This window comes from Oncorhynchus mykiss, chromosome 27, assembly GCF_057628025.1.
Source record: "Oncorhynchus mykiss isolate SJ-2025 chromosome 27, ASM5762802v1, whole genome shotgun sequence".
Classification (NCBI taxonomy): Eukaryota; Metazoa; Chordata; class Actinopteri; order Salmoniformes; family Salmonidae; genus Oncorhynchus; species Oncorhynchus mykiss.
This window is the reverse complement of record NC_143048.1, coordinates 38,660,336-38,688,223: the sequence shown is the minus strand read 5'-3', so window position 1 is coordinate 38,688,223 and position 27,888 is coordinate 38,660,336. Positions and strand designations below refer to the sequence as shown.

At 41.8% G+C, this 27,888-nt stretch overlaps 1 protein-coding gene across 3 annotated transcripts; it reads right to left on the bottom strand.

Moving 5' to 3' along the window:
* Positions 1-360: 360 nt before the first annotated feature.
* On the bottom strand, positions 361-23,036 carry LOC110508012 (P2Y purinoceptor 2-like). 3 transcript variants are annotated; one of them, XM_036965780.2, is made up of 3 exons: positions 22,869-23,036; positions 5,690-6,559; positions 361-1,927 (listed from the first exon to the last, which is right to left on the bottom strand). In XM_036965780.2, the coding sequence occupies exons 2-3, from the start codon at positions 6,539-6,541 to the stop codon at positions 1,733-1,735; spliced, it is 1,047 nt and encodes a 348-aa protein (XP_036821675.1). In that variant the 5' UTR covers positions 6,542-6,559; positions 22,869-23,036; the 3' UTR covers positions 361-1,732. The 3 variants fall into 3 exon arrangements, with proteins under 3 accessions (XP_036821675.1, XP_090080111.1, XP_036821676.1); XM_090223985.1 differs by lacking the exon at positions 22,869-23,036 and adding an exon at positions 14,207-14,452; XM_036965781.2 differs by lacking the exon at positions 22,869-23,036 and adding an exon at positions 6,895-7,060.
* Between the last annotated feature and the right edge of the window lie 4,852 nt (positions 23,037-27,888).

Sequence of the window (27,888 nt, the reverse complement as noted above, 5' to 3'; positions counted from 1 at the left end):
CCGCAAGTGTGGTTCCCACCGTGAAGCATGGAGGAGGAGGTCTGATGGTGTGGGGGTCCTTTGCTGGTGACACTGTATGTGATTTATTTAGAATTCAAGGCACACTTACCCAGCATGGCTACCACAGCATTCTGCAGTAATACGCCACCCCATCTGGTTTGCTCTTAGTGGGACTATCATATGTTCTTCAACAGGACAATTACCCAACACACCTCCAGACTGTGTAAGGGCTATTTGACTGAGAAGGAGAGTGATGGAGTGCTGCGTCAGATGTCCTGGCCTCCACAATCACCTGACCTCAACTCATTTGAGATGGTTTGGGATGAGTTGGACCGCAGAGTGACAGAAAAGCAGCCATGATTTGTTGGATTTTGTTTAATTTGTTTAACATTTTTTTGGTTGCTACATGATTCCATATGTGTTATTTCATAGTTTTGATGTCGTCACTGTTATTCTACCCTGTAGAAAATAGTAGAAATAAAGAAAAACCCTTGAATGACCAGGTGTTCTATACTTTTGACTGGTACTGTATATAAAAAATAATACTATATATGAATAAAAAAAAATAAGTTATTCAAGTATAAATTACCAAAGTTATGATAGATTGCTATAGATTTTTTGTTAATTTCCAAAATTACTGAAGATTCTGGTAACTTTGGTAAATTACAGGTAGCTTTGTTTAAGCATTAGTTTTTTTTCTCTGTACTTTGTAATCGTGCCAGCAGTGAGCCTGTGTTGCTTCTATAAAACTCTCTGGATTATATCCAGCACCATCTGTGTGTCTTTGGGATGTTAATTCATGATTTTCCAGACGCACCCTAGAACCTGTCCAAGTCATGCCTGGGCCTGAACCTCTTTCTCTGACAGCTCTCAAGAGGAGGTCCTCTTCAGACTGACTTACAGTCTGTGTGTGGTGTATGCATTTCTGAAGATAGGTTTGTTAGATACACTACAATCAGTGGCCCCTAAAGATATAATAACTGTCTATTGTGATTACAATAGTGATTAGAATATCACTAACGTCACTATCATGTTTTTACAGCATATATGCTCTCTACACTGTCAGCATCAACCAGTGTATTTCTCTCTGCCGTTAGCTAAGGAAGCTAAGTCAGATTTCAATCAATGAGTTACTGTATACCCCTCTCACTTTCAAGTAATAAGTCTAGTATTTGTATTGTATGTGCAATCTCCCGTTATTTACCAGTCAGGGATAAAACATTCAATAAAATATGCCCACTTTGTTTGACATTCTCTTTCAAACAGTCGTCATCCCATAGAATTAGGAATAGTAGGATCTCTATGGGTCATCCGATCCATATCAGATACTGTTATTCAGTTCAAAGGAGCCAGTCATCAAATCAAATGTGTTTATATAGACCTTCTTACATCAGCTGATATCTCAAAGTGCTGTACAGAAACCCAGCCTAAAACCCCAAACAGCAAGCAATGCAGGTGTAGAAGCACGGTGGCTAGGAAAAACTCCCTAGAAAGGCCAAAACCTAGGAAGAAACCTAGAGAGGAACCAGGCTATGTGGGGTGGCCAGTCCTCTTCTGGCTGTGCCGGGTGGAGATTATAACAGAACATGGCCAAGATGTTCAAATGTTCATAAATGACCAGCAGGGTCAAATCATCCATCCAGTGTCTTTGTCGAACTGTGTTTTCTCCATTCCAATGGAATACACACTGTGTTCCATAGCTATTCAGATAACAGATTGATCTTCCTGTCGGTCAGAGCTGCGTCGAGAGTGCCGCCGTCACGCTTCCTGGTTTCATTTGTGATGCCCTGCTTCTGTTAGTGAAGTTTCTACGGAAACCCTGTCCAGCCATGAAGTAGAGGATGGGATCCACACAGCTGTTGGCGCTGGCCAGGGGGCGTGTCACCTTATAGGCCATGCTGGACACCTTCAGCAGCTCACAGCTCACCTGGGGATGAATAAAAACTCTAATGATTTAAACATTAAGGCCGGGATTCAACCCTTATAATTCTGTTGACAATGTGCCTTTTAAAGAGCAACTGCCTTTAAAAAGCAGCAAATCCCTTTGAAAACAACCCATGATGTATCCCTTTGAAAACAACCTATGATGTATCCCTTTGAAAACAACCTATGATGTATCCCTTTGAAAACAACCTATGATGTATCCCTTTGAAAACAACCTATGATGTATCCCTTTGAAAACAACCTATGATGCATCCCTTTGAAAACAACCTATGATGTATCCCTTTGAAAACAACCTATGATGTATCCCTTTGAAAACAACCCATGATGTATCCCTTTGAAAACAACCTATGATGTATCCCTTTGAAAACAACCTATGATGTATCCCTTTGAAAACAACCTATGATGTATCCCTTTGAAAACAACCTATGATGCATCCCTTTGAAAACAACCTATGATGTATCCCTTTGAAAACGACCTATGATGTATCCCTTTGAAAACAACCTATGATGCATCCCTTTGAAAACAACCTATGATGTATCCCTTTGAAAACGACCTATGATGTATCCCTTTGAAAACAACCTATGATGCATCCCTTTGAAAACAACCTATGATGTATCCCTTTGAAAACAACCTATGATGTATCCCTTTGAAAACAACCTATGATGCATCCCTTTGAAAACAACCTATGATGTATCCCTTTGAAAACGACCTATGATGTATCCCTTTGAAAACGACCTATGATGTATCCCTTTGAAAACGACCTATGATGTATCCCTTTGAAAACGACCTATGATGTATCCCTTTGAAAACGACCTATGATGTATCCCTTTGAAAACGACCTATGATGTATCCCTTTGAAAACAACCTATGATGCATCCCTTTGAAAACAACCTATGATGTATCCCTTTGAAAACAACCTATGATGTATCCCTTTGAAAACAACCTATGATGCATCCCTTTGAAAACAACCTATGATGTATCCCTTTGAAAACGACCTATGATGTATCCCTTTGAAAACAATCTATGATGTATCCCTTTGAAAACAACCTATGATGTATCCCTTTGAAAACAACCTATGATGTATCCCTTTGAAAACAACCTATGATGCATCCCTTTGAAAACAACCTATGATGTATCCCTTTGAAAACAACCTATGATGCATCCCTTTGAAAACAACCTATGATGTATCCCTTTGAAAACAACCTATGATGTATCCCTTTGAAAACAACCTATGATGTATCCCTTTGAAAACAACCTATGATGTATCCCTTTGAAAACAACCCATGATGCATCCCTTTGAAAACAACCTATGAGGCATCCCTTTGAAAACAACCTATGAGGCATCCCTTTGAAAACAACCCATGATGCATCCCTTTGAAAACAACCTATGATGTATCCCTTTGAAAACAACCCATGATGCATCCCTTTGAAAACAACCTATGAGGCATCCCTTTGAAAACGACCTATGATGTATCCCTTTGAAAACAACCCATGAGGCATCCCTTTGAAAACAACCTATGAGGCATCCCTTTGAAAACAACCTATGAGGCATCCCTTTGAAAACAACCTATGATGCATCCCTTTGAAAACAACCTATGATGTATCCCTTTGAAAACAACCTATGAGGCATCCATTTGAAAACAACCTATGATGTATCCCTTTGAAAACAACCTATGAGGCATCCCTTTGAAAACAACCTATGATGTATCCCTTTGAAAACAACCTATGATGCATCCCTTTGAAAACAACCTATGATGTATCCCTTTGAAAACGACCTATGAGGCATCCCTTTGAAAACAACCTATGAGGCATCCCTTTGAAAACAACCTATGATGTATCCCTTTGAAAACAACCTATGAGGCATCCCTTTGAAAACAACCTATGAGGCATCCCTTTGAAAACAACCTATGATGTATCCCTTTGAAAACAACCTATGATGTATCCCTTTGAAAACAACCTATGATGTATCCCTTTGAAAACGACCTATGATGTATCCCTTTGAAAACAACCTATGAGGCATCCCTTTGAAAACGACCTATGATGTATCCCTTTGAAAACAACCTATGAGGCATCCCTTTGAAAACGACCTATGATGTATCCCTTTGAAAACGACCTATGATGTATCCCTTTGAAAACAACCTATGATGTATCCCTTTGAAAACGACCTATGATGTATCCCTTTGAAAACAACCTATGAGGCATCCCTTTGAAAACGACCTATGATGTATCCCTTTGAAAACGACCTATGATGTATCCCTTTGAAAACAACCTATGAGGCATCCCTTTGAAAACGACCTATGATGTATCCCTTTGAAAACAACCTATGATGTATCTCTTTGAAAACAACCTATGATGTATCCCTTTGAAAACAACCTATGATGTATCCCTTTGAAAACGACCTATGTGGCATCGATGACAGATTTCTTGAATTATCTTAGATTCCTTCACGTGCCAATCGGTATGTTCAGTGGCTCTTTAAAGGCAATGTTACCGGGCTCACAGAGATCATACTTAAGTTAAATGCTGCAGATGTCTCTCCGTAGTGGAAATTACATTTAAATGTCAATGACCTTTGAATCCCAGCCTATACAAGGATAATGACAATATCAACAACAACAATCATAATAGCAGTGCTTAAATTGAGCCTGAGCTAACTGGAACTCCAGCATCTTGGGTGACAGGGAGAGCTACCTGGAGCCAGACTCCTGCATCTTGGGTGACAGGGAGAGCTACCTGGAGCCAGACTCCAGCATCTTGGGTGACAGGGATAGCTACCTGGAGCCAGACTCCTGCATCTTGGGTGACAGGGAGAGCTACCTGGAGCCAGACTCCTGCATCTTGGGTGACAGGGAGAGCTACCTGGAGCCAGACTCCTGCATCTTGGGTGACAGGGAGAGCTACCTGGAGCCAGACTCCTGCATCTTGGGTGAAAGGGAGAGCTACCTGGAGCCAGACTCCTGCATCTTGGGTGACAGGGAGAGCTACCTGGAGTCAGACTCCTGCATCTTGGGTGACAGGGAGAGCTACCTGGACCTAGACTCCTGCATCTTGGGTGACAGGGAGAGCTACCTGGAGTCAGACTCCTGCATCTTGGGTGACAGGGAGAGCTACCTGGAGCTAGACTCCTGCATCTTGGGTGACAGGGAGAGCTACCTGGAGCCAGACTCCTGCATCTTGGGTGACAGGGAGAACTACCTGGAGCCAGACTCCTGCATCTTGGGTGACAGGGAGAGCTACCTGGAGCCAGACTCCTGCATCTTGGGTGAAAGGGAGAACTACCTGGAGCCAGAGTCCAGCATCCTGGGTGAAAGGGAGAGCTACCTGGAGCCAGACTCCTGCATCTTGGGTGAAAGGGAGAACTACCTAGAGCCAGACTCCTGCATCTTGGGTGACAGGGAGAGCTACCTGGAGCCAGACTCCTGCATCTTGGGTGACAGGGAGAGCTACCTGGAGCCAGACTCCTGCATCTTGGGTGAAAGGGAGAACTACCTGGAGCCAGAGTCCAGCATCCTGGGTGAAAGGGAGAACTACCTGGAGCCAGAGTCCAGCAACCTCTGTGAAAGGGAGAACTACCTGGAGCCAGAGTCCAGCATCCTGGGTGAAAGGGAGAACTACCTGGAGCCAGACTCCTGCATCTTGGGTGACAGGGAGAGCTACCTGGAGCCAGAGTCCAGCATCCTGGGTGAAAGGTAAAGCCAGGCAGAGCCTTTAAAAGCATAGTTTTCCAGTGGTTGTGGTACTGTACCTGGGAGGGATCCATCTGCTCCAGGTATCTGAGGGAGTAGTACAGACTTCTGGTCAGGTGGAAGGGTAGGAAACACAGCATGAACACTGCTAACACGATGATTATCATCTTCACAGACTTGTGTTTGGAGCGATGAGCAGCGAGCCCCCCGACTCCCCTCGACTGGCTCCCTCCTGCCCCCCAGGTGGGCTCCAGAAGCTTCCTCACCATCAGTCCATAGCACACCATCACCACCATGAAGGGGAAGGCAAACATCAGGACAGACACCACCGAGCTGTACACCAGGAAGTGATGAAATAACTCTGGACTGGACGTGTCGAAACACACCCTCTCTGTCCCCTCGTCCCTGGTGCGTGAGAAGTAGAGCACGGGAGCCTGGCACATCAACACACACGCCCACACCGCCACAGACACCAGCCGGGCTCTCCGGGAGCTGACCCAGCTCAGTGACCTCATCGGGTAGCACACACCCAGGAAGCGGTGCAGGCTGATGCAGCACAGGAACAGGATGGAACCGTAGAGGTTAGCGTAGAACAGGAAGCGGATGAGTTTGCAGAACGGCTCGCTGAAGGGCCAGTCGTTCTCGTCGGCGTAGTAGTAGATTAGGAAGGGTAGGGTGAGGATGTAGAGGGTGTCGCACACTGTCAGGTTGAACATGTACACCGTGGAGGGCTTCCAGCGTTTTGTACGGAACAGGATCACGTACATGGCCGTGACATTCAGGGCTAGGCCAATCACGAAGACCAGAGTGTAGCTGACAGGAAGCAGGATGTACTTGAAGTCCTCCTTGAATTGACAGCGCCAGCTGTGCCCGCTGCTCTCATTTGTTGAGTGGTTGGCGAAGGTAGCCATTTTTGTTCATAAACAGATCTGAGGAGGATACAGAAGTTAACTAATATGCGCCCACACACCCACATACAGAATGAGAGAGAGAAGACAAGTGTGATAGTAAATATCAACTGTACTAGCCACTTGTATAACACTCCACAGTAAAGCTAAAGGAGTACCAATGTCTCTGTTGACTTCAAATTGTATTGGTCACATACACATGGTTAGCAGATGTTAATGCGAGTGTAGCGAAATGCTTGTGCTTCTAGTTCCCGACAATGCAGTAATATCTAACAAGTAATCTATCAAATTCACAACAACTACGCATGCATGAAGCAGGCACATGCTGGAAGCAGAAGCTCATTTTGACATAATACCCATAATTCCTTCATTTGTATCTTTCCTCAATCCCCTTACGAGTCCAAGTTAAGAGAGGGTTGGAGTGGAGGAAGTTGGATGTTTTGTCCTTAGATAGTGATAGATGTTATAGCTGTTCCAACAGGTTTGGATCCCACAGAGAGCACTTTGAACGTTTAAGTTAATGATTCATCAGGAAGTTATTGTCCTATTTTCACAGGTTCCGAGCATGGTGACAGGATATGATAACTAAGGTTGCAAAAGGAAGGTATATTACTGAAAACGTTCAAAGTTTACCAGTAAACTCCCAGAATTTTGATATCTTTCATGGATTTTATGTAAAATATATGAAATGAATAAATAAGATGATTTTAAAATGAGATATACAATGTCAAAACTGTAAAACATCCTAAATATAAACTGTCAACTTAGTGAATACCACTGCTGTTTAACATTAGGGTTTCACCATGAAATATCCTTCATATTTATTTTTGATAAACTTTGATTTATTTGACTATGCCAGTATATATTTGTTGTCAATGTTTTGGTGTCAAACTGGTGGTAGTTGTGAATAAAGTCAATAGTTGGAAGAGTTACAGAGTTAATAAAAAAATAATGCCATTGTTGATTAGATGCTTATGTCATTAATTAGGCCATTTTCTCTTGAGCCATATGCTCTGTCTACTAGAAACTCATGAACAATATGGACACAGATATAATAAATTAATACTATATATGAATACATTTTCTTAAGTTATTCAAGTATAAAATACCAAAGTTACGATAGATTACTATAGATTTTCTGTTAATTACCACAATTACTGAAGATTCTGGTAAATTTGGTAGTTTTGCAACCTTAATGATAACACAGAGAAATACACATGGCATGGTACAGCAACACATCAGCATGAATGCATTGTTACGTTCCCCAGTTTCTGTGTTGTGGGTTTGTGTATATGTATGTGTGTATTTTAGGAAATGGCTTCCTGGATTCCACCAAGCAGCTGATTGGTCAGCCAAATTGCAGATTGGAGCATTGATCCCACCCTCTCGTTAGGGGATACAGCTGTCGGCAATTACCGACTCCTGCCGGCAGCTTGAAAAGCCAGAGTACCTTTGTTAGGAGAGAGAGCTTGCTGGATGTCCTGTGTTGGTTGTGACTCAGAGACAGTTTTGTTGAAAGCATTTGTAGCCGCTACTTCTGAGTTCTGTCTGTGCCAATAGGACTCAGTGTTTTTGATTAGTGAAATTGTACCCTTTACATGAGTAATTATTCTGTTTTTGTTCCCTGGGGGAGGGGAAGGCACCTTGGGAGTGTTTAGGCAAGAGGCCTGTGGCCATACATGTACCCGTAGAACGTACTCTGTCTACGCCACTAGGTAAGACCTGGGCAGGCCACCCCCTGTATTGTGGTTAGCGCGCGCCAGATGGCGTTAAGAATAAGTAAGTGTGTAGGAGAGGGGGCTCTTTAACTTCTACTTTCTTTGTTCCATCCAGCCCCTTTTCCCCGAATTACCGTGTAAAGGAAGAATAAATTCCCTGTAAACGGTAATATTCTCTGCCTCTGTCATCCTGCACCTACAATCACATATCTCTTTCACTCCACGGGGAATTGTAGCAGGGTGTGGCATTCCCCCCCCCCCCCTCCAAGAGGCGTGTGTAACAGTAGTTTTATAACACAGAGACACGCACACGTAGATCGAGGGTGGGGGTGGTACAATTATTTTCCACCAACAGACGTCTGTATAGGCCTGTTAATACAGGACTAGTAATACAGGACTAGTAATACAGGACTAGTAAAGGTATGTTAATACAGGACTAGTAATACAGGACTAGTAATACAGGACTAGTAATACAGGTCTGTTAATACAGGACTAGTAAAGGTCTGTTAATACAGGACTAGTAATACAGGACTAGTAAAGGTCTGTTAATACAGGACTAGTAAAGGTCTGTTAATACAGGACTAGTAATACAGGACTAGTAATACAGGACTAGTAAAGGTCTGTTAATACAGGACTAGTAATACAGGACTAGTAAAGGTCTGTTAATACAGGACTAGAAATACAGGACTAGTAATACAGGACTAGTAATACAGGACTAGTAAAGGTCTGTTAATACAGGACTAGTAATACAGGACTAGTAATACAGGACTAGTAATACAGGACTAGTAAAGGTCTGTTAATACAGGACTAGTATTACAGGACTAGTAAAGGTCTGTTAATACAGGACTAGTAATACAGGACTAGTAAAGGTATGTTAATACAGGACTAGTAATACAGGACTAGTAATACAGGACTAGTAATACAGGTCTGTTAATACAGGACTAGTAATACAGGACTAGTAAAGGTCTGTTAATACAGGACTAGTAAAGGTCTGTTAATACAGCACTAGTAATACAGGACTAGTAAAGGTCTGTTAATACAGGACTAGTAATACAGGACTAGTAAAGGTCTGTTAATACAGGACTAGTAATACAGGACTAGTAAAGGCCTGTTAATACAGGACTAGTAATACAGGACTAGTAAAGGTCTGTTAATACAGGACTAGTAATACAGGACTAGTAAAGGTCTGTTAATACAGGACTAGTAAAGGTCTGTTAATACAGGACTAGTAATACAGGACTAGTAATACAGGACTAGTAAAGGTCTGTTAATACAGGACTAGTAATACAGGACTAGTAATACAGGACTAGTAAAGGTCTGTTAATACAGGACTAGAAATACAGGACTAGTAATACAGGACTTGTAATACAGGACTAGTAATACAGGACTAGTAAAGGACTGTTAATACAGGACTAGTAATACAGGACTAGTAAAGGTATGTTAATACAGGACTAGTAATACATGACTAGTAAAGGTCTGTTAATACAGGACTACTAATACCGGACTAGTAAAGGTCTGTTAATACAGGACTAGTAAAGGTCTGTTAATACAGGACTAGTAAAGGCCTGTTAATACAGGACTAGTAATACAGGACTAGTAAATATATGTTAATACAGGACTAGTAATACAGGACTAGTAAAGATCTGTTAATACAGGACTAGTAATGATCTGTTAATACAGGACTAGTAATACAGGACTAGTAAAGATCTGTTAATACAGGACTAGTAATACAGGACTAGTAAAAATATGTTATTACAGGACTAGTTATACAGGACTAGTAAAGGTATGTTAATACAGGACTAGTAAAGGTATGTTAATACAGGACTAGTAAAGGTCTGTTAATACAGGACTAGTAATACAGGACTAGTAAAGGTCTGTTAATACAGGACTAGTAACACAGGACTAGTAAAGGTCTGTTAATACAGGACTAGTAACACAGGACTAGTAAAGGTCTGTTAATACAGGACTAGTAATACCGGACTAGTAAAGGTATGTTAATACAGGACTAGTAAAGGTCTGTTAATACAGGACTAGTAAAGGCCTGTTAATACAGGACTAGTAAAGGGCTATTAATACAGGACTAGTAATACGGGACTAGTAAAGATCTGTTAATACAGGACTAGTAACGGTCTGTTAATACAGGACTAGTAATACAGGACTAGTAAAGGTCTGTTAATACAGGACTAGTAAAGGTATGTTAATACAGGACTAGTAAAGGTCTGTTAATACAGGACTAGTAATACAGGACTAGTAAAGGTCTGTTAATACAGGACTAGTAAAGGTCTGTTAATACAGGACTAGTAAAGGTATGTTAATACAGGACAAGTAAAGGTCTTAATACAGGACTAGTAAAGGTATGTTAATACAGGACTAGTAAAGGTCTGTTAATACAGGACTAGTAATACAGGACTAGTAATACAGGACTAGTAAAGGTCTGTTAATACAGGACTAGTAAAGGTCTGTTAATACAGGACTAGTAATACAGGACTAGTAAAGGTCTATTAATACAGGACTAGTAAAGGTCTGTTAATACAGGACTAGTAATACAGGACTAGTAAAGGTCTGTTAATACAGGACTAGTAAAGGTATGTTAATACAGGACTAGTAATACAGGTCTAGTAAAGGTCTGTTAATACAGGACTAGTAAAGGTCTGTTAATACAGGACTAGTAAAGGTCTGTTAATACAGGACTAGTAAAGGTCTGTTAATACAGGACTAGTAAAGGTCTGTTAATGCAGGACTAGTAAAGGTCTGTTAATACAGGACTAGTAAAGGTATGTTAATACAGGACTAGTAAAGGTCTGTTAATACAGGACTAGTAAAGGTCTGTTAATACAGGACTAGTAATACAGGACTAGTAAAGGTCTGTTAATACAGGACTAGTAAAGGTATGTTAATACAGGACTAGTAAAGGTCTGTTAATACAGGACTAGTAATACAGGACTAGTAAAGGTCTGTTAATACAGGACTAGTAAAGGTATGTTAATACAGGACTAGTAAAGGTCTGTTAATACAGGACTAGTAATACAGGATTAGTAAAGGTCTGTTAATACAGGACTAGTAAAGGTATGTTAATACAGGACTAGTAAAGGTCTGTTAATACAGGACTAGTAAAGGTCTGTTAATACAGGACTACTAATACAGGACTAGTAAAGGTCTGTTAATACAGGAATAGTAGAGGTCTATTAATACAGGACTAGTAAAGGTCTGTTAATACAGGACTAGTAATACAGGACTAGTAATACAGGACTAGTAATACAGGACTAGTAAAGGTCTGTTAATACAGGACTAGTAAAGGTCTGTTAATACAGGACTAGTAATACAGGACTAGTAAAGGCCTGTTAATACAGGACTAGTAATACAGGACTAGTAAAGGTCTATTAATACAGGACTAGTAATACAGGACTAGTAAAGGTCTGTTAATACAGGACTAGTAATACAGGACTAGTAAAGGTCTGTTAATACAGGACTAGTAATACAGGACTAGTAAAGGCCTGTTAATACAGGACTAGTAATACAGGACTAGTAAAGGTCTGTTAATACAGGAATAGTAATACAGGACTAGTAAAGGTCTGTTAATACAGGACTAGTAGAGGTCTATTAATACAGGACTAGTAAAGGTCTGTTAATACAGGACTAATAAAGGTCTGTTAATACAGGACTAGTAAAGGTCTGTTAATACAGGACTAGTAAAGGTCTGTTCATACAGGACTAGTAATACAGGACTAGTAAAGGCCTGTTAATACAGGACTAGTAATACAGGACTAGTAAAGGTCTGTTAATACAGGACTAGTAATACAGGACTAGTAAAGGTCTGTTAATACAGGACTAGTAATACAGGACTAGTAAAGGTCTGTTAATACAGGACTAGTAAAGGTCTGTTAATACAGGACTAGTAATACAGGACTAGTAAAGGTCTGTTAATACAGGACTAGTAAAGGTCTGTTAATACAGGACTAGTAAAGGTCTGTTAATACAGGACTAGTAAAGGTCTGTTAATACAGGACTAGTAATACAGGACTAGTAAAGGCCTGTTAATACAGGACTAGTAATACAGGACTAGTAAAGGTCTGTTAATACAGGACTAGTAATACAGGACTAGTAAAGGTCTGTTAATACAGGACTAGTAATACAGGACTAGTAAAGGTCTGTTAATACAGGACTAGTAATACAGGACTAGTAAAGGCCTGTTAATACAGGACTAGTAATACAGGACTAGTAAAGGTCTGTTAATACAGGAATAGTAATACAGGACTAGTAAAGGTCTGTTAATACAGGACTAGTAGAGGTCTATTAATACAGGACTAGTAAAGGTCTGTTAATACAGGACTAATAAAGGTCTGTTAATACAGGACTAGTAAAGGTCTGTTAATACAGGACTAGTAAAGGTCTGTTAATACAGGACTAGTAATACAGGACTAGTAAAGGCCTGTTAATACAGGACTAGTAATACAGGACTAGTAAAGGTCTGTTAATACAGGACTAGTAATACAGGACTAGTAAAGGTCTGTTAATACAGGACTAGTAATACAGGACTAGTAAAGGTCTGTTAATACAGGACTAGTAAAGGTCTGTTAATACAGGACTAGTAATACAGGACTAGTAAAGGTCTGTTAATACAGGACTAGTAAAGGTCTGTTAATACAGGACTAGTAAAGGTCTGTTAATACAGGACTAGTAAAGGTCTGTTAATACAGGACTAGTAAAGGTCTGTTAATACAGGACAAATAATACAGGACTAGTAAAGGTCTGTTAATACAGGACTAGTAATACAGGACTAGTAAAGGTATATTAATACAGGACTAGTAAAGGTCTGTTAATACAGGACTAATAAAGGTCTGTTAATACAGGACTAGTAAAGGTCTGTTAATACAGGACTAGTAAAGGTCTGTTAATACAGGACTAGTAATACAGGACTAGTAAAGGCCTGTTAATACAGGACTAGTAAAGGTCTGTTAATACAGGACTAGTAAAGGTCTGTTAATACAGGACTAGTAAAGGTCTGTTAATACAGGACTAGTAAAGGTCTGTTAATACAGGACTAGTAAAGGTCTATTAATACAGGACTAGTAAAGGTCTGTTAATACAGGACTAATAAAGGTCTGTTAATACAGGACTAGTAAAGGTCTGTTAATACAGGACTAGTAATACAGGACTAGTAAAGGTCTGTTAATACAGGACTAGTAATACAGGACTAATAAAGGTCTGTTAATACAGGACTAGTAAAGGTCTGTTAATACAGGACTAGTAAAGGTCTATTAATACAGGACTAGTAAAGGTCAATTAATACAGGACTAGTAAAGGTCTATTAATACAGGACTAGTAAAGGTCTGTTAATACAGGACTAGTAAAGGTCTATTAATACAGGACTAATAAAGGTCTGTTAATACAGGACTAGTAAAGGTCTATTAATACAGGACTAGTAAAGGTCTGTTAATACAGGACTAGTAAAGGTCTATTAATACAGGACTAATAAAGGTCTGTTAATACAGGACTAGTAAAGGTCTGTTAATACAGGACTAGTAAAGGTCTGTTAATACAGGACTAATAAAGGTCTGTTAATACAGGACTAGTAAAGGTCTGTTAATACAGGACTAATAAAGGTCTGTTAATACAGGACTAGTAAAGGTCTGTTAATACAGGACTAGTAAAGGTTCAGCGTTACAGACGTCTATATAGGTTTTCTTCTAGAAGTGGACACTACACCATACGTTTTAACAGATAAGCAAGTTGGAGTCTGCTATTGGACCAGGTCTCTCTTGTAAAAGAGATGTTCTCTCAATGAGAAAAACCTGCATAAAATGTTGTTTAAGTTGGCATACATTCTCTCTCTCTCTACAGAAAGAAGAGCAATGCATTTTGTTAAAGGCTTCTACACACTGCAGAAGGAACATGTCAGAGCTTCTCCTGTCCTGCAACATTGCACATTTTACCAGTACTAGTTACTCACAGTGAGAAACGCTGTTCAGTCTTGAAGGAACACACTCCGGATATGTACAGCAACTATGTCCAACTCCTGTACTAGACTATAACATAACTGGATTACTGATGCACCACTCCAGCTAGCAGAGCTTGGACCTGTCTCTATCTGCTGGTTAGGCCAATTTACTGTAAATCTCTGAATGCGTCTTCCTCTCGGAGATACACAGAATGCTTTACACAATGTTTCTCCATGCTCGTGTGTGAGCGTGTGACAGTCCAGTTATTTGGCTTGGTGCTGAACCTGAGTAGGCGTGAACATGTTTGGCAAGCTGCAGCCTGTACACACACACAGGGATGGAACTCATGATCAAGATGTACCTACTGTACACACACACACAGGGATGGAACTCATGATCAAGATGTACCTACTGTACACACACACAGGGATGGAACTCATGATCAAGATGTACCTACTGTACACACACAGACAGGGATGGAACTCATGATCAAGATGTACCTACTGTATACACACAGACAGGGATGGAGTATTTAGCTATGACCCACTCAGTATTTAGCTATGGCCTGCTCAGTATTTAGCTATGGCCTGCTCAGTATTTAGCTATGGCCTGTTCAGTATTTAGCTATGACCCACTCAGTATTTAGCTATGGCCTGCTCAGTATTTAGCTATGACCCACTCAGTATTTAGCTATGACCTGCTTAGTATTTAGCTATGACCTGCTTAGTATTTAGCTATGACCTGCTCAGTATTTAGCTATGACCTGCTTAGTATTTAGCTATGACCTGCTCAGTATTTAGCTATGGCCTGCTTAGTATTTAGCTATGCCCTGCTCAGTATTTAGCTATGACCTGCTTAGTATTTAGCTATGACCTGCTCAGTATTTAGCTATGACCCACTCAGTATTTAGCTATGACCTGCTCAGTATTTAGCTATGCCCTGCTCAGTATTTAGCTATGACCTGCTTAGTATTTAGCTATGACCCACTCAGTATTTAGCTATGACCCGCTCAGTATTTAGCTATGACCTGCTTAGTATTTAGCTATGACCTGCTCAGTATTTAGCTATGACCTGCTTAGTATTTAGCTATGACCTGCTCAGTATTTAGCTATGGCCTGCTTAGTATTTAGCTATGCCCTGCTCAGTATTTAGCTATGACCTGCTTAGTATTTAGCTATGACCTGCTCAGTATTTAGCTATGACCCACTCAGTATTTAGCTATGACCTGCTCAGTATTTAGCTATGCCCTGCTCAGTATTTAGCTATGACCTGCTTAGTATTTAGCTATGACCCACTCAGTATTTAGCTATGACCCGCTCAGTATTTAGCTATGGCCTGCTCAGTATTTAGCTATGACCTGCTTAGTATTTAGCTATGACCCACTCAGTATTTAGCTATGACCCACTCAGTATTTAGCTAAGACCCACTCAGTATTTAGCTATGGCCTGCTCAGTATTTAGCTATGGCCTGCTCAGTATTTAGCTATGACCTGCTCAGTATTTAGCTACGACCCACTCAGTATTTAGCTATGACCCACTCAGTATTTAGCTATGACCCGCTCAGTATTTAGCTATGGCCTGCTCAGTATTTAGCTATGACCTGCTCAGTATTTAGCTATGACCCACTCAGTATTTAGCTATGACCCACTCAGTATTTAGCTATGACCCACTCAGTATTTAGCTATGACCCACTCAGTATTTAGCTATGGCCTGCTCAGTATTTAGCTATGACCTGCTCAGTATTTAGCTATGACCCACTCAGTATTTAGCTATGACCCACTCAGTATTTAGCTATGACCCGCTCAGTATTTAGCTATGGCCTGCTCAGTATTTAGCTATGACCTGCTCAGTATTTAGCTATGACCCACTCAGTATTTAGCTATGACCCACTCAGTATTTAGCTATGACCCACTCAGTATTTAGCTATGACCTGCTCAGTATTTAGCTATGCCCTGCTCAGTATTTAGCTATGACCTGCTTAGTATTTAGCTATGACCCACTCAGTATTTAGCTATGACCCGCTCAGTATTTAGCTATGGCCTGCTCAGTATTTAGCTATGACCTGCTTAGTATTTAGCTATGACCCACTCAGTATTTAGCTATGACCCACTCAGTATTTAGCTAAGACCCACTCAGTATTTAGCTATGGCCTGCTCAGTATTTAGCTATGGCCTGCTCAGTATTTAGCTATGACCTGCTCAGTATTTAGCTACGACCCACTCAGTATTTAGCTATGACCCACTCAGTATTTAGCTATGACCCGCTCAGTATTTAGCTATGGCCTGCTCAGTATTTAGCTATGACCTGCTCAGTATTTAGCTATGACCCACTCAGTATTTAGCTATGACCCACTCAGTATTTAGCTATGACCCACTCAGTATTTAGCTATGACCCACTCAGTATTTAGCTATGGCCTGCTCAGTATTTAGCTATGACCTGCTCAGTATTTAGCTATGACCCACTCAGTATTTAGCTATGACCCACTCAGTATTTAGCTATGACCCGCTCAGTATTTAGCTATGGCCTGCTCAGTATTTAGCTATGACCTGCTCAGTATTTAGCTATGACCCACTCAGTATTTAGCTATGACCCACTCAGTATTTAGCTATGACCCACTCAGTATTTAGCTATGACCCACTCAGTATTTAGCTATGGCCTGCTCAGTATTTAGCTATGACCCACTCAGTATTTAGCTATGACCCACTCAGTATTTAGCTATGACCCACTCAGTATTTAGCTATGGCCTGCTCAGTATTTAGCTATGACCCACTCAGTATTTAGCTATGACCCACTCAGTATTTAGCTATGACCCACTCAGTATTTAGCTATGACCCACTCAGTATTTAGCTATGCCCCACTCAGTATTTAGCTATGACCCGCTCAGTATTTAGCTATGACCCGCTCAGCATTTAGCTATGACCCGCTCAGTATTTAGCTATGGCCCGCTCAGACCCGCTCAGTATTTAGCTATGACCCGCTCAGTATTTAGCTATGACCCGCTCAGTATTTAGCTATGACCCACTCAGTATTTAGCTATGACCCACTCAGTATTTAGCTATGACCCGCTCAGTATTTAGCTATGACCCGCTCAGTATTTAGCTATGACCCGCTCAGTATTTAGCTATGACCCGCTCAGTATTTAGCTATGACCCGCTCAGTATTTAGCTATGACCCGCTCAGTATTTATCTATGACCCGCTCAGTATTTAGCTATGACCCGCTCAGTATTTAGCTATGACCCACTCAGTATTTAGCTATGACCCACCCAGTATTTAGCTATGACCCACTCAGTATTTAGCTATGACCCACTCAGTATTTAGCTATGACCCGCTCAGTCTTCTGGAAAGTACAAGTTGCCCCTTCGGATTCAATAACTCATTGTTCGCTTTGTTTGGTTAATGATCCATGTGAATGTATCAATTATGGCAATTATATTGTTTTATATGATACGCTTTGTTAACTATCATTTTTTAGTAATCACTAATATTCACAATATTATATTAACTACCCCCACCCTGTTGAATCTGCTAGATGTGTACAGTACCTGTACCTCTATAATCATACAAGTTGATGTTTCTTGTTTGTCTAAAGTCAATACAAAAGAAACCTCTCTCACAGATCTCAACTGTAGGTACTGTCTGTCTGTCTGTCTGTCTGTCCACAGCTCAACAGGCAGACAGTTCAACAGACACAGTTCAACAGACAGACAGTTCAACAGACAGACAGCTCAACAGACAGTTTAACAGACAGACAGTTCAACAGACAGACAGCTCAACAGACAGACAGCTCAACAGACAGACAGTTCAACAGACAGACAGTTCAACAGACAGGCAGCTCAACAGACAGTTCAACAGACAGACAGTTCAACAGACAGACAGCTCAATAGACAGACAGCTCAACAGACAGCTCAACAGACAGACAGCTCAACAGACAGACAGTTAAACAGACAGACAGTTCAACAGACAGAGAAGTATGAATAATAAAGGATTGAGGGGAATTTCACTGGGGTAAAATAACATCTGTAGCCGTGGATCTTGAATGACGGTGTGTGTTTGTGTGCGTGTGTGTGTGTGTGTGTGTGTGTATGCATGTGTGTGTCTGAGGGGAGGGATGCTTTCTCACTATGAGGTCAGTGATAACCTACCTGAAGTTTTTTTTAGTTATTGTGACACATCCAGTAAATACATTTTTTTTGCCAGGATCCAGTTTCAAGCCAGACCCCTCAGAAATCAATCACAACCTACAGTAGGCTGCGACCCACAAGGAATCAATCACAACCTACAGTAGGCTGGGACCCACAAGGAATCAATCACAACCTACAGTAGGCTGCGACCCACAAGGAATCAATCACAACCTACAGTAGGCTGCGACCCACAAGGAATCAATCACAACCTACAGTAGGCTGCGACCCACAAGGAATCAATCACAACCTACAGTAGGCTGCGACCCACAAGGAATCAATCACAACCTACAGTAGGCTGCGACCCACAAGGAATCAATCACAACCTACAGTAGGCTGCGACCCACAAGGAATCAATCACAACCTACAGTAGGCTGCGACCCACAAGGAATCAATCACAACCTACAGTAGGCTGCGACCCACAAGGAATCAATCACAACCTACAGTAGGCTGCGACCCACAAGGAATCAATCACAACCTACAGTAGGCTGCGACCCACAAGGAATCAATCACAACCTACAGTAGGCTGCGACCCACAAGGAATCAATCACAACCATTTGGAAAACACTGCTCCATTTCACGTACACATAACTACTCTCCACATCTGACACACACATGAGCAGGGACAGGGACAGGGGCAGGGGCAGGGACAGGGACAGGGACAGGGACAGGGGCAGGGTAAGGGACAGGGACAGGGACAGGGGCAGGGGCAGGGACAGGGACAGGGACAGGGACAGGGGCAGGGACAGGGACAGGGGCGGGGACGGGGGCGGGGACGGGGACGGGGACGGGGACGGGGACGGGGACGGGGACGGGAGCGGGGACGGGGACGGGGGCGGGGACGGGGACAGGGGCCGGGACAGGGACAGGGGCAGGGACAGGGACAGGGACAGGGACAGGGACAGGGACAGGGGCAGGGACAGGGACAGGGACAGGGACAGGGGCACAAATCTCTTTAGGCTTTTATGTGGAAGTAAATTGACAAATGTACAATGACCCAAATGTTGCACCGTTCAACCTTTTTCACTCCCCCACCCTTCCCCAATCCACCACAACCCCCCATTACACAATAACATTACTATAACCTACTGTACAACCCCCCAATTCACACAAACATTACTGTAACCTACTGTACAACCCCCCAATACACACAAACATTACTGTAACCTACTGTACACTACAACCCCCCACTACACACAAACATTACTGTAACCTACTGTACAACCCCCCAATACACACAAACAATACTATAACCTACTGTACACTACAACCCCCCATTACACACAAACATTACTGTAACCTACTGTACACTACAACCCCCCATTACACACAAACATTACTATAACCTACTGTACACTACAACCCCCCATTACACACAAACATTACTGTAACCTACTGTACACTACAACCCCCCACTACACACAAACATTACTATAACCTACTGTACAACCCCCCAATACACACAAACATTACTGTAACCTACTGTACACTACAACCCCCCACTACACACAAACATTACTATAACCTACTGTACAACCCCCCATTACACACAAACATTACTATAACCTACTGTACACTACAACCCCCCATTACACACAAACATTACTGTAACCTACTGTACACTACAACCCCCCACTACACACAAACATTACTATAACCTACTGTACAACCCCCCAATACACACAAACATTACTGTAACCTACTGTACACTACAACCCCCCATTACACACAAACATTACTATAACCTACTGTACACTACAACCCCCCACTACACACAAACATTACTATAACCTACTGTACAACCCCCCATTACACACAAACATTACTATAACCTACTGTACAACCCCCCATTACACACAAACGTTACTATAACCTACTGTACAACCCCCCAATACACACAAACATTACTATAACCTACTGTACACTACAACCCCCCAATACACACAAACATTACTATAACCTACTGTACACTACAACCCCCCATTACACACAAACATTACTATAACCTACTGTACACTACAACCCCCCAATACACACAAACATTACTATAACCTACTGTACACTACAACCCCCCCATTACACACAAACATTACTATAACCTACTGAACACTACAACCCCCCATTACACACAAACATTACTGTAACCTACTGTACAACCACCCATTACACACAAACGTTACTATAACCTACTGTACACTACAACCCCCCATTACACACAAACGTTACAGTAACCTACTGTACACTACAACCCCCCATTACACACAAACGTTACTATAACCTACTGTACACTACAACCCCCCACTACACACAAACATTACTATAACCTACTGTACAACCCCCCAATACACACAAACATTACTATAACCTACTGTACAACCCCCCAATACACACAAACATTACTGTAACCTACTGTACACTACAACCCCCCACTACACACAAACATTACTATAACCTACTGTACAACCCCCCATTACACACAAACATTACTATAACCTACTGTACACTACAACCCCCCATTACACACAAACATTACTGTAACCTACTGTACACTACAACCCCCCACTACACACAAACATTACTATAACCTACTGTACAACCCCCCATTGCACACAAACATTACTATAACCTACTGTACAACCCCCCATTACACACAAACGTTACTATAACCTACTGTACAACCCCCCAATACACACAAACATTACTATAACCTACTGTACACTACAACCCCCCAATACACACAAACATTACTATAACCTACTGTACACTACAACCCCCCAATACACACAAACATTACTATAACCTACTGTACACTACAACCCCCCCATTACACACAAACATTACTGTAACCTACTGTACACTACAACCCCCCACTACACACAAACATTACTATAACCTACTGTACAACCCCCCACTACACACAAACATTACTGTAACCTACTGTACACTACAACCCCCCACTACACACAAACATTACTATAACCTACTGTACACTACAACCCCCCATTACACACAAACATTACTGTAACCTACTGTACACTACAACCCCCCACTACACACAAACATTACTGTAACCTACTGTACACTACAACCCCCCACTACACACAAACATTACTGTAACCTACTGTACACTACAACCCCCCCATTACACACAAACATTACTGTAACCTACTGTACACTACAACCCCCCACTACACACAAACATTACTATAACCTACTGTACAACCCCCCACTACACACAAACATTACTGTAACCTACTGTACACTACAACCCCCCACTACACACAAACATTACTGTAACCTACTGTACAACCCCCCAATACACACAAACATTACTGTAACCTACTGTACACTACAACCCCCCACTACACACAAACATTACTATAACCTACTGTACAACCCCCCATTACACACAAACATTACTATAACCTACTGTACACTACAACCCCCCATTACACACAAACATTACTGTAACCTACTGTACACTACAACCCCCCACTACACACAAACATTACTATAACCTACTGTACAACCCCCCATTGCACACAAACATTACTATAACCTACTGTACAACCCCCCATTACACACAAACGTTACTATAACCTACTGTACAACCCCCCAATACACACAAACATTACTATAACCTACTGTACACTACAACCCCCCAATACACACAAACATTACTATAACCTACTGTACACTACAACCCCCCATTACACACAAACATTACTATAACCTACTGTACACTACAACCCCCCAATACACACAAACATTACTATAACCTACTGTACACTACAACCCCCCCATTACACACAAACGTTACTATAACCTACTGTACACTACAACCCCCCATTACACACAAACATTACTATAACCTACTGTACACTACAACCCCCCATTACACACAAACATTACTGTAACCTACTGTACACTACAACCCCCCATTACACACAAACGTTACTATAACCTACTGTACAACCCCCCAATACACACAAACATTACTATAACCTACTGTACACTACAACCACCCAATACACACAAACATTACTGTAACCTACTGTACACTACAACCCCCCCATTACACACAAACGTTACTATAACCTACTGTACAACCCCCCCAATACACACAAACGTTACTATAACGTACTGTACACTACAACCCCCCATTACACACAAACGTTACTATAACCTACTGTACACTACAACCCCCCACTACACACAAACATTACTATGACCTACTGTACAACCACCCATTACACACAAACATTACTATAACCTACTGTACACTACAACCCCCCACTACACACAAACGTTACTATAACCTACTGTACACTACAACCACCCACTACACACAAAAGTTACTGTAACCTACTGTACACTACAACCACCCACTACACACAAACGTTACTATAACCTACTGTACACTACAACCACCCACTACACACAAAAGTTACTGTAACCTGTGATCACAGGTATAAACATCAACGCTGAGACTCACCTGACTGACTGACGAAAAGCAGAATCATAAAACCAAACCACACATAAAACCTGAATGAACAGATGATGAGATCTTATAAAAGTACAGTCGGACAGATGGCAGCCATTCCCCCCCCCCCCCTCTCTGTGGAATAGAGGCTTGTGTGGGTGGTGAGAGAGGTGAGAAAGTGGGATTAATGTCTCACCTGCTCCAAAAACACAGTGTATTAATGATTGCCTTGGAACTTAACCATAACCATAACGCCAGGCCGGCTCCCTGCTCTCTGCTCTGGGGCAAAGCTCTGTCAACACACTGGTCCACCTGGATGATTAACCAGTTGTCATGGATAGAGGTGTGAGGGAGACCCCTCTCACCTGTTCACGTTCAAATTTCAACTTTATTTGTCCCAGAAGGCAATTGGTTTTGCAGTAAGGAGCACACGAGACACCTGGACACCTTTACAAACACACATATAGACGGATGTTTCTATACACTGGGGTACCAGTGAGGATATCCTACACTGGACACCTTTATACAGCTGTTGAGAAGTCATTGATAGTAATCTGACAATGTTTTTCATGTCATTACATTAAGAAATGTATAAGGGGATCATAGCTATATTCAATCAAATTCACGAGTCAAATCAAATTAAATCAAACTGTATTAGTCACATGCTACGAATACAACAGGTGTAGACCTTATAGTGAAATGTTGAATACAACAGGTGTTCACCTTACAGTGAAATGTTTATTTACGAGCCCCTAACCAACAATGCATTTAAAAAATATATATGAATAAGAATAAGAAATAAAAAGCAACAAGTAATTAAAGAGCAGCAGTAAAATAACAATAACGAGACTATATACAGGGGGGGTGTACTGGTAGAGAGTCAATGTACGGGGCACCGTTTAGTCGAGGTAATTGAGGTAATAAGTACATGTAGGTAGAGTTATTAAAATGGCTATGCATAGATAATAACAGAGTAGCAGCGTCGTAAAAGAGTGTGGGGGGGGGGGGGGGGGGGGGACAATGCAAATAGTCTGGGTAGCCATTTGATTAGGTGTTCAGGAGTTTTATGGCTTGGGGGTAGAAGCTGTTTAGAAGCTTCTTGGACCTAGACTTGGCACTCGGGTACCACTTGCAGTGCGGTAGCAGAGAGAACAGTCTATGACTAGGATGGCTGGAGTTTTTGACCATTTTTAGGGTCTTCCTCTGACACTGCGTGGTATAGAAGTCCTGGATGGCAGGAAGCTTGGCCCCTGTGATGTACTGGGCTGTACGCATTACCACCTGTAGTACCTTGTGGTCGGAGGCTGAGCAGTTGCCATACCAGGCAGTGATGCAACCAGTCAGGATGCTCTCGATGGTGCAGCTGTAGAACCTTTTGAGGATCTGAGGACCCATGCCAAATATTTTCAGTCTCTTGAAGGGGAATAGGTTTTGTCGTGCCCTCTTCACGACTGTCATGGTGTGTTTGGACCATGTTAGTTTGTTGGTGATGTGGACACAAACAAACTTGAAGCTCTCAACCTGCTCCACTACAGCCCCGATGATGAGAATGGGGGAGTGCTCAGTCCTCCTTTTCCTGTAGTCCATAATCATCTCCTTTGTCTTGATCAGGTTGAGGGAGAGGTTGTTGTCCTGGCACAACACTGACCCCCTCCCTATATGATGTCTCGTCGTTGTCTGTGATCAGGCCTACCACTGTTGTGTCATCGGCAAACTTAATGATGGTGTTGGAGTTGTGCCAGGCCGTGCAGTCATGAGTGAACAGGGAGTACGGGATGGGACTGAGCACGCACCCTTGAGGGGCCCCTGTGTTGAGGATCAGAATTGCGGATTTGTTGTTACCTACCCTTACCACCTGGGGGTGGCCTGTCAGGAAGTCCAGGATTCAGTTGCAGGGGGAAGTATTTAGTCCCAGGGTCCTTAGCTTATTGATGAGCTTTGAGTGCACTATGATGTTGAGCGCTGAGCTGTAGCTGTCAATGAATAGCATTTTCACATAGGCGTTCCTTTTGTCCAGGTGGGAAAGGGCAGTGTGGAGTGCAATAGAGATTGCATCATCTGTGGATTTCTTGGGGCAGTATGCAAATTGGAGTGGTTCTAGGGTTTCTGGGATAATGGTGTTGATGTGAGCCATGACCAGCCTTTCAAAGAACTTCATGGCTACAGACATGAGTGCTATGGGTCGGTAGTCATTTATGCAGGTTACCTTAGTGTTCTTGGGCACAGGGACTATGGTGGTCTGCTTAAAACATGTTGGTATTATAGACTCAAGACAGGGATAGGTTGAAAATGTCAGTGAAGACACTTGCCAGTTGGTCAGCACATGCGCATTCGTACACGTCCTGGTAATCCGTCTGGCCCTGCGGCCTTGTGAATGTTGACCTGTTTAAGATCACACAGTCATCCGGAACAGCTGGTGCTCTCATGCATGTTTCAGTGTTATTTGCCTCGAAGCAAGCATAGTAGTAGTTTAGGTCGTCTGGTAGGCTTGTGTCACTGGGCAGCTCTCAGGTGTGCTTCCCTTTGTAGTCTCCAATAGTTTGCAAGCCCAGCCACATCCAACGAGTGTTGGATCCGGTGTAATACAAATCGATCTTAGTCCTGTATTGATGCTTTGCCTGTTTGATGGTTCATCGGAGGGCATAGCGGGATTTCTAATAAGCTACCGGATTAGAGTCCCGCTCCTTGAAAGCGGCAGCTCTAGCCTTTAGCTCAGTGCGGATGTTGCCTGTAATCCATGGCTTCTGGTTGGGGTATGTATGTACGGTCACAATTGGGACGACATCATCAATGCACTTATTGATAAAGCCAGTGACTGATGTGGTGTACTCCTCAATGCCATCGGAAGAATCCCGGAACATATTCCAGTCTGTGATAGCAAAACAGTCCTGTAGTTTAGCATCTGCTTCATCTAACCACTTTATTATTGACCGAGTCACTGGTGCTTCCTGCTGAATTTTCTCTTGTAAGCAGGAATCAGGAAGATAGAATTATGATCAGATTTGCCAAATGGAGGGCGAGGGAGAGCTTTGTATGTCTCTGTGTGTGGAGTAAAGGTGGTCCAGAGTTTTAATCCCCTCTGTTTGCACATTTAACATGCTGATAGAAATGTGGTAAAACGGATTTAAGTTTCCCTGCATTAAAGTCTCCGGCCACTAGGAGCGCCGCCTCTGGATGAGCGTTTTCCTGAGTCGATTTAAAGTCTATGTTTAATCCTTTATCATAGTTGGTGTCTTGACGGATTTGTCCAAAATCATGTGACATAAAACATGACTTATCTGTCCTTGTATTTATGGCAGTGTAAGTTGTCATTCTGTCCTTGTATTTATGGCAGTGTAAGTTGTCGTTATATTAAGAATGAATTAGTTAAATTAGACATTGACTCCTGGCTCTAGCTGTCAGACAGTTTTTCTTATAGAGATCTCAGACATGTCTTCTTTTGTTACTTGGTGAAAACAGTTTTCATGGGCACACAAATCCAAAAGAATAAATGCGATTGCAAATGAAATGCTTCTAACCAAAAGAGACCCTAATTACCTTGATACTGTAAGTAAAACCTAAATCCACACTGTCATTAATGTGGTTGTTCAATAATTATGCATAATACTTATTCGATGCACATTTGGTGTCCAGCTGACTAGTTACACTATGATATTTTCACATTATCATCTGATTTAGGAAGGAATTTTCAGAATGACAGTCAAGTGACCAACAGCTGTTGTGATAGCGCATGCGATGCAACATCAGCCCAAGTGCTGGAAGAAAGGTGTTCACAAGGAATGTCCAGAATATTTTTGTGTCTCATTCATTATGCTGGTGAAGACAGGGTCTTGTTAGATTAACAGAGAAAGCATCAAGGGGGAAAGGGGGATACCTAGTCAGTTGTACAACTGAATGCCTTCAACTGAAATGTGTCTTGTGCATTTAACCCAACCCCTCTGAATCAGAGAGGTGCGGGGGGCTGCCTTAATCGACATCCACGTCTTTGGTGCCTGGGGAACAGTGGGTTAACTGCCTTGCTCAGGGGCAGAATGGCAGAAAGACAGATTTTTACCTTGTCACCAATTCTAGCTAGGTGGCTAGCTGGCTAACGTTAGCTAGGCTATGGTTTAGTGGTTTCAGTGAAGGTTAGGGTTAAGTTCAGGAGTTAGGTTAAAGAGTTGAAGTTAGGGTTAGGGGAAGCGTTTTCTAATATGCTAAGTAGTTTCAAAGTAGTTAAAAAGTAGTAAGTAGTTGGAAAGTTGCTAATTAGCTAAAAATCTTTGTCCTTGATGAGATTTGCACTCAGAACCTTTGGGTTGCTAGACATTCACATTATACCATATCATACTAATCTGAGTGTCCTGGATTTACATTTACTATGTTAGGTCAAGTCTATGAGACCAGGTTGACTCTGGATATAAGGACACTAAATTACAAAGAATATTGGGTTTATTGACAATATAATCTGGTACTTCAATTAAAAATAAATGTCGTTTTCCATGTTACACCTGCAATTTTAAACAAAACAATTGGCTTGAAGTGGCCCACTGGAACATAAATTTGGAGCTCAGAAATGCGAGTACTGCAATAGACCTATATTGAAAATAATTTCCTCAATTTGGTGCTTTAAAGGTCCTTGTAATTATTGTAGCCCGTTTCTAAGGTCTCTTGCTCCCTTATAATTATCCGTGGTTTCAATTTGTATCCGTTTTTGTGAGAGATGGAGCCACTTTCGTTATTTTCTTGCTGCTTCAAGTGAAGGGTGTGGCGCTTCTCTGTTGCGGTAAAACCACCTGCGGTTACTATGACGATTATAACGTCTAATGTTGGCTTCAACTTGGCTTCCAAAAAAAACCTTCCATTAAAAAAGGAACCTGTTTTTTTTGGTAACTTTCTCATTATAAAAACAGCCATGGTAAGATTCAAATGGGGAGATTAATGCTATTCATGGCTTTCTTATGTATATTTGCGTTGGCCTCAAAGCATACAGAAAAATCGCCATACATGCATGCATCCACTCTATTTAGCCTGGCAATGTCCAAATTATTCT